General features: G+C 36.3%; 1 protein-coding gene across 4 annotated transcripts in view; it reads left to right on the forward strand.

Moving 5' to 3' along the window:
* Positions 1-11,531, forward strand: part of LOC110458437 — a 61,959-nt gene that overhangs the window by 24,720 nt on the left and 25,708 nt on the right. For 3 of the 4 annotated variants that reach the window (XM_021510121.1, XM_021510120.1, XM_021510123.1), the window contains exons 2-3: positions 5,415-5,456; positions 10,770-10,835. In XM_021510121.1, coding sequence (XP_021365796.1) covers positions 5,415-5,456; positions 10,770-10,835 — 108 coding nt within the window. The remainder of the gene's footprint in view (positions 1-5,414; positions 5,457-10,769; positions 10,836-11,531) is intronic. The other variant, XM_021510122.1, reaches the window with a different exon arrangement.

Raw genomic sequence — 11,531 nt, forward strand, 5'->3', positions numbered from 1 at the left:
GTGTAACTGTTAGCTATAACAGCTGTGTTACTGTTAGCTATAATAGCTGTGTAACTGTTAGCTATAACAGCTGTGTTACTGTTAGCTATAATAGTCATGTAACTGTTAGCTATAATAGCCGTGTAACTGTTAGCTATAACAGCTGTGTAACTGTTTGCTATAATAGCCATGTAACTGTTAGCTATAACAGCTGTGTTACTGTTAGCTATAATATAGCTGTGTAACTGTTAGCTATAATAGCTGTGTAACTGTTAGCTATAATAGCTGTGTAACTGTTAGCTATACTAGCTGTGTAACTGTTAGCTATAATAGCTGTGTTACTTTAAGCTATAATAGCTGTGTAACTGTTACATGTAGCTATGATAGCTGTGTAACTCTTAGCTATAATAGCTGTGTAAATGTTAGCTATATAGCACAAGAAACCTGACACGTTCTTAAATGACCATACTATATGATAGGTGTTATTAGGACGTAAGATATGAACAACATTATAATGTAATGTAGATATCACTAGTTTCGTGCTATCCTTCTGGTAGAGTTTAATGTTAATATATCTATATAACATTATACAGGTTTTACGTATACAGGTATACTTCCGATAAGATACCCCAGTTCGTTGTATGTCGATAACACCTTGCTGTTTTTTAAGAGTGTTACTATGTGATACTGTGTTATCTTTAATCTGTATGTAAGCATAGGGAAGTTCCTGACTAAGATTTCATGCACGAAGTCACTTAATTCATATAAAGAACATTCTTTGGACGTTATACTAGTCTCAAAACCATCAACCTAACAAGGCGCTATTTTACAACAGGACATCATTCGTTTAAATTTTACTGCTTAATGACTGGTTAGTTTGACAATATGTCGAATGTGCGGACGATCTTGACTTTTTGCGATATAGCGACATTCATAGTACGTATACGTCTCCATGCATTCTGTAGAAAACACCTAAAACTACGAAGGACCTCAAAATTGTCAAGTTTGTGTGTAAAATGGTGACGTGTTCCCCTCACTGATTATAGATAAATATGGCATACCATTATTTGTCTATTTAGACAATCTGCAAACGAAGACTTCCTAAGGACTCTTTCGGGAAACATGTTGCAGCAGAAAAACTAGGAAGTAAAGAGGACTACCATGAATTTCTCTTGGAAAGTGCCAAATTTATCAGAAGTGCTGCTTATGTGTTCTTATCAAATGATAATCCACCCTGACTTTAGATATATACTGTACCAGTGTGCCAACAAAAGTAAAATGATTTTACTCATGCATTCGAGGAAGAACTGTATCAAAATAATGCTATAGACTCAACACGTTCAAATTAATTTGATGTAAATAACTCTTTCTTTTTGTAAATCTCTTAACAGAGGAATAAACGATTTGATTGATTGATTGATTGATTGAACCCTAAAAGTGAGCCAAAGCTGTCAACTCTGCCTTGTTTAGTTTATTTATTTATTTCCTTTCTGCCGATCACATGGACAGAAGCGGATTTTTCCTACATCCTCATTAGTTGGATCATAATCACGTGCAGGTCGCGCGGATCGGTGATTTGTGATATTGAGTCGGTCCTACTGTTTTTAGACACAGCAGGTTAATATTCAATTGATGACGTCACTTCAATTGTAACGTCACAATGCTCCTACTTTCTCCCAACAAATTTCGTACGTTAAATCTTTTTAAAGATTTAAACATTATTGACTTCGTCTCGGTGAGTATCACATTTTCAGGTTCATATAGTCATATATCCACCTCAGCGAAAGTCAGTTATTGATAATTATATTCCCTTAATATCGTACATAATATCCAAACATAAACGATGTAATTTATTACATGTGTTATTGCTCTAGTCTAAGTCACAGGGACCTGATAATTTGTTACAACTATATTTGGACCAAAACTAAGTTGTTTAGAGAAATTGTACACGTAACAATATATCATCATCACTGGGGTGCCGATATTTACCGGAAACTTATCACAACCCCTAGTCCAAACGTGTAAAAATACTCTAAACACCTAAGGTCAGGTCCAAATATAGCTGTAACAAATTATCAGGTCCCTGTGGTCTAGGTGACACATCAGCAGTACTTACACGTGCTATTGAAAATAAATGATGATTTCCGTTGCATGTGCTTGAACCGATTGGCGTACCCTTTTAAAACATATATCAATGGTGATAGACTTAATGAAACCTATAACTTAACGATATTTCTAAACATTTTCTTCAGGTTGGTAAGTATGGATTATGAGAAGTTCTTTTTACACAACCAATACATTTTTCTATGTGACGTTTCGATGACGAGTAACGATGTTTTAAGAGGAAGTGGCACATCTCTTCACGCAGCTATTTGTATGAATACAGTAAAATATCAGACATTGCCGATGTTAGTCAAATTAAAAGGAGAGAAACATAGCAAAGTTAACATCATCCTATAGTTTGGCTGTTATTCAGTGTAATAACACCATATCAATATTGGATATGAAACCACGTACTGTGACGTCACAATGGATACTATGATGACGTCACAGATAGAAATCTAGGAGAAAACGTTTCAACCATTGGTCTTTTCTATAGCAGATTTCATTCAAACTTAAAAATGAATTTAAAATATCTATACATTCTGGGTTATATCCAGAAGAAAGGACAGAGAGGAAGTTATTTATTCTTCGAAACGTTTTTACGTTGCGTAAGTAAACATTACGAACTTACCAGTGGCTGTCTTCAGGTACATGTAAAATGGGCAGAAAAACAAACCTTTGTTATGCAGTAAAAAATAAAGTGTCTAGGCTACCCCCGCAACAAACCTCAACTGGTCCAGAGCCTTGTCCGCCATTTAGGATTACTACAAATATTAAAAGTTGAAAGCGACAGTAACGTTGACTGACGGCATACCTAATACTTATGTATATACTGTGTTGGTGTGACACTGTCGTAGCGTGGAGTAAATATGTAGTTTATAACCTATTTCTGTAGTGACGATCTGGGTAGGGAAAGGTAGTTGTGAAATACAAACTTCAGTGGTAGTTTACGTTATGGTTACCCGACCGTAACTGGGTCACTGATGTTAACATATCTTTTGATAGGTATGCGCCTTTTAGTCTCCTTTCTTTATTTCACGTTACAGGAAGCGGCCAGAGAATTTGTTACTGCTATATATAGACTAGACTGGCCCCTAAGTTTTTATGAAGAATTTCTCGACTGCATTTTACTACTAGCTTATCTCCCCCTAGTTTAGAACTAGAATCAGACATCCAAGTGATCAACATTATTAGAGTTGTTTTTTTCCCAATTATTTAATATTCTAGAGACGGTGACCAGTCTATATAAAGACCTTAACTGAAGTGTTTAGAGTAATTTTAATGTTTTAGGGTTTTAGATCAATTTTCGTTCAAAATGGTGATTGGTTTTGTTTTGTTTTACGTCCTATTAACAGGTATGATAATTTTAAGGACGTGCAAGGTTTTGGTGGTAGAGGAAAGCCGGAGTTCCCGGAGTACCTGGCGACTGCCCCACGAAGGCCTCGAACCCACGACCAAGTGGTGGAGGGCATGTGGTAGCAGAATGTCAGACGCCTTAACCGCTACGCCACCGCGTTGATTCATTACGGAAACCTGATTTAAACCTCTAAAAACTGTGTACTAAGATTTTATGAAGGCGTTCGACACAGTATAATCTGTCGCCCGAAATTATAAGCTGGATACAATGTTCATATCAAATAGGAAACAGAAAGTATCAGTTAATGGCGATATATCGAAATGGGTGGATGTTACCAGTGGAATCCCTCAGGGCTGTGTCCTTGGCCCGTCATTATTTGTACCAAGTTATCATGTTCCTGTGATTCACGATACAGGGCAAGCCATCCTTTCTCAGACTAAACGAAACGCATTTTTCATCCCCTTTTTCGTTTGGGTAAATAGAGTACTGACTGACTCCTGAAAGTGGTCACTGGTCGAAGGTGCAGTTACTATGACGACAGTGACACGTCATCAGTTGTTCTGTACTACAGACAATATTTGCTGACGTAATCATTTGTCTTCCACATACTTAGTTATGAAGGTAAAACATATTGGGGTCCCAGTTTTAAGTACTGAATGGGTGTTTACAGACACTTCCATTTTACATTGCATCATGGGAGAGGCGGAAAGTTTCGAGAGACTAAAAGCCGATGACATTGAATTGCCTACGTCAAGGTTTTCCGGTTTTTCTGATCAGTCGATTTCCGATTGTCTGATGGTTTACAATATATGTGTTTAATAACATATATGTCTCTAAGCCAATTAACGATAGAAGTGGTATACTTTCAAACACATATCACAGTTTGATTAAGACACGTTCACACTGAAGTTTGAAATGTTCAGTGTCTGCGTTGCTTGTTTCTAGATTCATTCTCTTTTAAATACTACACGTAATTTATGTAAGGAACTGTAGATTTTCGTCTTTATGAAGACTCGTTTTGATGTTTGTGTGTGTTTAACGTCATATTACCAGTTGGTAATTTAAGGACGTGCCAGGTTTTGGTGATGGAGGTAAGCCGGAGTGCCCGGAGAAAAACCACCGGACCTACGACTAGTACCTGGTGACTGCCTCACGTAGGCCTTGAACCCGCGACCGAGGGGTGGCGATTGAGGACGTTTATATAATTAGGCGCCATAATTATAACCTCTCAGGCGCCATAATTATAACCTCTCAGGCGCAGCGACCACCTCTTTTTATAAAGATTTCTACAACGTCATACACCTATGTGACTATATAAAACCGGTATTCTGTTATAACTAAAGGAGCTGTGAGGCAGTGGTATAACATTTGAATTTATGACGCAATACACTTCCGATATATATCCCGAAGTGCAATTGATGTCAGTTTCGTCTGAAAAGTTATCTACATTTGAGTTTGACATTTGTCCAAAACGCTTGGTCTATTGAGTGACGTGTTATCGCATTCTTCACAATCAGTGACATAGAATGAAACTTGATAGCCCTTGAAACAATGAAGTATATATCTTTGTGTTTGTTTCCTGACTGGAAAAAGCTACTCAAGTGTACATAGTTAAAGTATCTTTTGTAACTTTTAATGCTATTATGCATTTCAACCCTTGGCGAGGGAAACAAAGGATCATGTTTCTTTATGACAAAGGGTAAGTACATAGTTTATTACAATAAAACAACAGAAAGGAGCACTATACGTCCGTGTCCTGTTGTCTACTTCCCGTCAATCGGGAACTAGGTGTGATGGATCTTGCTCATTGTTATGAACCTCCGAGTGAGGAAACTTAACCGGGAAACATAACCGGGAAACTCGAGCGCGAGAGGTAACGCGGGGTTTATTTCCCCGTTATGTGATCACTACAACCTGATATAACATACGCTATTTTGTAGATGGGGTAAACTTATTATTTTCTCTTCCTTACTAGATAAAACGTCACCAGCGTCTTCTGGACAGGAGCAGTACAAAGGTATGTGCAAGCACGTGGGCGGGCAAGGTCAAACTGATAGATGCTCTGTCTCTTGATTCCCTGTTACCTTATTCATACTCATATTGGGTCTTACAAAAAAACATCTTCACTTGTGACTAAATTACTCATTTATACAAAATATGTAGTTCTGTGTGTTTCCACTATTATCCTCAGAAACAAGGGTTGGGGTAGGCATTGTTTTTTTTTATTTTGGAAAATATTTTTACTATGCTTATATAGAGCAGGAGTTCTGACTTTAACAGTGCCTATTACTAAATGCCAATAAACACTTTAGGATAGACACAAAAATCTAGGGTAGGTAGGATTTGCGGAAACACAAATTTTAATTTGACCTAAAGGTTCAGAGACATGGCTATCATAATCAAAGGTCTGCAGCTTATGTCAGGGACAAACTTAAAATAGGTATTTTGAAAAGAATAGGCGAGTAGATATGGAAGCAACAAACAGCTTAGGTGTGGCAGACATACTGGTATAACTGCCACGTGTAACAGACAAACTGCTTAGGTGTGACAGACATACTGGTATAACTGCCACGTGTAACAGACAAACTGCTTAGGTGTGACAGACATACTGGTATAACTGCCACGTGTAACAGACAAACTGCTTAGTTGTGGCAGACATACTGGTATAACTGACACGTGTAACAGACACACCGAATGGTGCGTAGTTCTGCGACATCTATTTTTGTTCTATTTTCGTTGTTTTGTTTTAAATAAAATGGATTATTGCTTTTCTATACAATTCAAAATCTGCCGTTGTTATCGGCGAGGCAAGGTCATTAACTAGAACAGCAGCAGATAAACAGATGACGTCCCGCCCTGCTTCCCGAATTATTTCGAAGGATAGAACAAAGCTATAATTTCATATTCATTTGAAGATTTCAAAATAAAAATAAATAATCTTTGAAATTAATAGAATACTGATGTTAAAGAAAAGTCGATTAAAGTGTCGAGGATATTTCGGATAACTGGTTTTCGAGCGCGGAGCAGTAGTGCTACGACTGACAGACTACGTATTCATACTGTAAATAGCAGTTGCATTCATGCTCTCATAAATGAACCTCCACATAGAAAGGCTATATAATGGTATCGCCACTCCTAATGGAAATATATGTCGGGGTACTGTCTTTCTATGTGCAGTATCAGGGGATGATCTTTTTGAATTCCAGGACATGTTAATTTTGTTTTGTTTTAATGAGTACGACACTTTACCTGATTCAAATTAACCCTATTATATAGTTAATGGGTTGAGATGTGAATAATTCTTAGTTTCCGACAATTGTGCTTCGGGGAAGGTGATGCATGTCGGGGTTTTGTTATATTTCTTATCTTCTTTCTCGATCATATATTTAATTTCTTTGGTCTCTTTTATCATGAAATGTATCATCAACTATAATCTGTTTCTATTCACTTTCTATACTTAGTGTGTTCTCTATAATACATATCTTCTGGCGAAGAGAATGAATGCGTTATTTACACATAGAAGTGTTGAATGTTTGATAAAATGTTATGAATTACACATTGATTAATCGGCATTTTAAAAAAAAATCATACCGGCATGAACTTTGAAAAAAATACCGTTCACTCCTTATATTTACATTATACATTTTTAGTTACTATTTTAATTTACCCAAATACAGATATTTCCTTTTATCACACACCTGTTGAATCTTGTTATAGTAATACATGAAATTTTCAGACCATGAAATACAACGTTCTGTATTGCACATCTGCAATACGGAATGTTGTATTTACCTACTAGCCAGAAATATTTTTTATGGGAATCCCCTTGTCATGGCGAAATGAAAAGTTTCCGGTATTTGCAAAAAAATATCAAAGTTTATAAAATCTTTGTATCGATCTCTACCAAATACGGAAGGTATGTGATAAAAGCAATACCACACACTTGTGTTTTTCTAACAAATCAGAAAGCACTCATTTATTGCGCGAACGTATATATTCGTCCGCGCAATAAACTCGTACTTTCTGATTCGTTAGAAAAACACAAGTGTGAGGTCTTGCATGTTTCGTCAGTGCAAACATGATTCCTTGAACAGCCTAACGTCACCAAAATGTTTGCTACTTACGGTTATCTGATGTATCGAAGCGGGAGAAGAAGCTTCAAAATGGCACTGATCGAATTGCGTTTATAGCTCTATAAATAGATACATAGTTTTATTCTGACAAAATTAGGATTTAACAATCCTTTAACAGTCAGCTCTGAAATAAAAAACAATTAAATAAAAACATATTTCAAAAGTTGCGACGTTTAGATTTCAATTTTTTAAAACTGGATTTCTGCGCTTGGTTTTGCTAGTGTTCATCTACTTTATATTCAAATTGTTTAACTGTGCTTGAATTCACAACATTTGACGGAAGATTGTTCCATAAATCAACAGTTCTAAAATATTTTCGTAAATTTTAAAGTTGTGTCCACGTGTAGATGAACTTTCCCTGATACTAAATATGTCGAATACTTCAAGGTCATATTTCCCCAACAATATTTTGTAAATCTCTATCATGTCGGCACGTGATCTTCTATATGCATGTGTTGGTATTTTTAGTTTTTCTAATCGCTCCTTATAGTATAAGACTTTCAGGCCAGGTACCTGCTTCGTTACTCGACGTTGAACATTTTCTATTGCATTACTGAGATTTTCGAGATGAGGACACCAAACCTGATTCGCGTATTCAATGTGTGGTCTAACTAAAGATGTGTGTAGTAACCTAAAACTCTCATAGTTCATATATTGGAGTGAAAATATATCCTGTTGTAAAATGTTACAATCGTATTTATCATTGATTGCCCTAAATGCTTTCGTATCATCCGCGAAAAGGAATGTATGAGCCCCAGGACTTGTTACATCAGGCATGTCGTTTATATAAATTTACAAATAAAAATGGTCCTAAAACCGACCCTGGTGGTATGCCTCCTATTACATGGTTCCACTCCGACTTTCTCCATTCACGACGACCTTTTTTCTCTTTCAAGTGAAAAATCAGCTATCCAAGAAGAAAACCTCCCCGATATTCTATAAGTTGCTAGTTTTATGGATTAAGTGTTGATTGTAAACTTTATCAAATGCTTTCATAAAATCACAATAAATAACATCGATACATCCTTCTTTATCCAAACTTTCTGTCCGCGATAACCTTTAGATGTTGTAACACCGTAGATCTGCCTTCAATGAACCCCTACTGTGCTTTACTGAGAAGTTCCTCCCTAATTATTGATTCTATTACTGTATGAATGCAATGTTCCGGTAATGGTTATTGAGGAATTTGCAGTTGAAATGTAAATAACATATTAAAGAAAAGACAAATTCTAGAAACAACAACAACAAAACAGAAGTTGAGGTGTATTGACTGCACTAACGTACCAAAAATAGCGCATAATGGAATGCGGAGAAATATTGTGCTCGATAAATACTTTGACAAGGAGGAAACACACATATCACATTTTAATATTTACATTCAGTATTTGATTACTGTTATCCCACGGAAGTAAGCATGACAACACACCATGATAAAGTATCTCGTACTAATACAGGAAATAGTCAGCGGGTTAAGATGGTGTCACAGGGGTGATGCTCACTGCTTCTAGGGTCCTATTGGAGTAAATCATCACTCCGTTACACAGGACGCTGTTGACTACTTCTAAAGTTCTTCTCCCAACATTGTAGGACCATATTAAAAGTTTCACGAGTCCTTTTGAAGTTAACATCCTCTCAAACTTAAAAGGTGACGTTGACCAATGTCTGAGCAGTATTGGAGTAAACTCCCTCTGTTGTATGAGTTGCAGATTAATATTTCGCGGGTTCTATTAAAGTAAACCATATTCCCGTTTTATAAGGATTTTGACTGCTTTCGAGCTCAATTGTCAAATACCATACTCCTTGTTTATACGGTGGTGTTGACAGTGTTACGAGTTCTATATTTGTATGTTAGAGTCGGCAATCTCCCCACTTTATATTGACATTTCTTTAGATCACTAGTTTTTCGCAAGACATGCAATTTTGCGATATTTTACAATTTGATATTGATCACAATTTTTTTCTCAAAAATAATTGACAGTGATCCATGAATTTATTAACGAAGTGAAATTCTCGAGAGAAAAAAAAGTTTGTATTTCACCCGAGAAATTTAGTGATAGCAGTTCATAACAACATCATGTATGGTTGTGGTTTCTCATACCATCATACAAATCAATAAAATCGATTTTAAAAATAAAGTTAATGTTTTACATGTAATACGAATTGCGAAACACGTTTTATGAACCTATACTTATCATTTGAAACGAATTGATCCATATACCCTGGTACAGTCAATATCAATAAATATATCACTATCAATATCGTCAATTTACCACGTGAGTTTTGCATGACTTTTAGTAATTTACCAGGTCAGCAATATATATTAAACAGTGTTGTCTATTATAATTTAACACACAAATGAGTATTGATCTAACTACCCTGGTAGTTGTGTGATGATGGTGTCAATGTATTTGTGTAACGCTGTCAAGTATATTTGTCAGGTAGTTAAATCAATCAGAGTTGTCTGATAATCTTGTCTAAATCTTGTGGAAATACAAATAGAGACAAGGTGAGTATGTTTTGTTTACCTAGAAGGTTCTCCCTCTGGCCTATCTACGGTATAACCCTATATTTACCATTTTATGATGGAATGCCCATTATACTCTGAAATTAGGTCAAAATATTTATACAGGAGATACTTTATCCGACCAAATATTAACTTATTTCATCGGAGAACAAAATCATAATTAAAAAAAATAGCATTGTATACTTATAAAGCAACTAAAATTAGAAACGGAGTATAATTAAATTGAAGTTTTATTACAATATGTCAGTGTGTCCTTGGCTCACAGTGATGTAACACTTCTTTATATGCTGTTGTTATCATGTGAAAATAATATGTACAGATGGTTTTTGATAATAATAATTCGAGGTTCTTATATACCGCTTTATCACAACCTAGTTTGTAAGCCGTCTCATAGCGGTTCACAAATTATTATCCTTGGTTATTATAGGGCCTGCAACCAGCCAATATCTTTCTCATCTCCCTGGGGACACACACCCGGTGCTGCTAGGTTGCTTGTTGTAAACTCGTCAGAACTTATTGTGTACCACTACCATATCACAAATATTGTGAATGTATGTAGCACAAGGACAGTAATGTATGTAGCACAAGGACAGTAATGTGTATTGCAGGAAATAAAGACATATATACGTGTACTCGCCAAATAGTGATTAACAATGCCTTTTGTGTTTTGTAGTTACTAAGCAACACAATTACGACGAAGTCGACCTTGACCAAGCTTCGACGGAACCAAACTGGGAAGGTGAGGTGGTCGTTGATGTCAAAAGCAATCACTATGGACAACATGATCGAGTTATAAGATGACTAACGATAGGGAAGGAAACACGTCCACAAAACATCTCCCAATCTGATACCATCACTGAGATGTCCTTTTAGTATAGTCTATGTTTAGGACAATGACGAGACGTTTCTTGTTTCTTGATGATACCGGCAGTGATCAAGTAAAATCTCGTGGCGTGTCCAAGTCTTTACGTCCGAACAGAATGTAATGTTCATTGTAGTTGTGATTTTTTTTATGAATATTCAAGTTCTGATAGAAAAAATCTCGTTATAGAGCCCTTTTTCTGACATTTTCTCGCCTCTTCTAATTCAAGGTCTGTTAGGAACACATAATGTTGTTGACTAATGTTTGAATCCATGCATAAAGAGAACTCAACGTTGCATAAACAAAAAGTGGGGGCTCCCCAAGGGCATTTCGTTCACAGCACTATTCTGTTCGAGCGGTTCAACAGATTGTCACCATATGTGGTTTGAAATTTATCTGTAGAATCAGATGTAATACACAGGTAATAAAGTCATAGGTCTGTACTAGAGTTGTACTCGAGACGTAGTAGAGCTGTCCAAGGTCTGTACTAGAGTTGTCCTAGGTCTGTACTAGAGCTGTCCAAGGTCCGTACTAGAGTTGTTCTAGGTCTGTACTAGAGTTGTCCTAGGTCTG

Source organism: Mizuhopecten yessoensis, unplaced genomic scaffold, assembly GCF_002113885.1.
Source record: "Mizuhopecten yessoensis strain PY_sf001 unplaced genomic scaffold, ASM211388v2 scaffold9587, whole genome shotgun sequence".
NCBI lineage: Eukaryota > Metazoa > Mollusca > Bivalvia > Pectinida > Pectinidae > Mizuhopecten > Mizuhopecten yessoensis.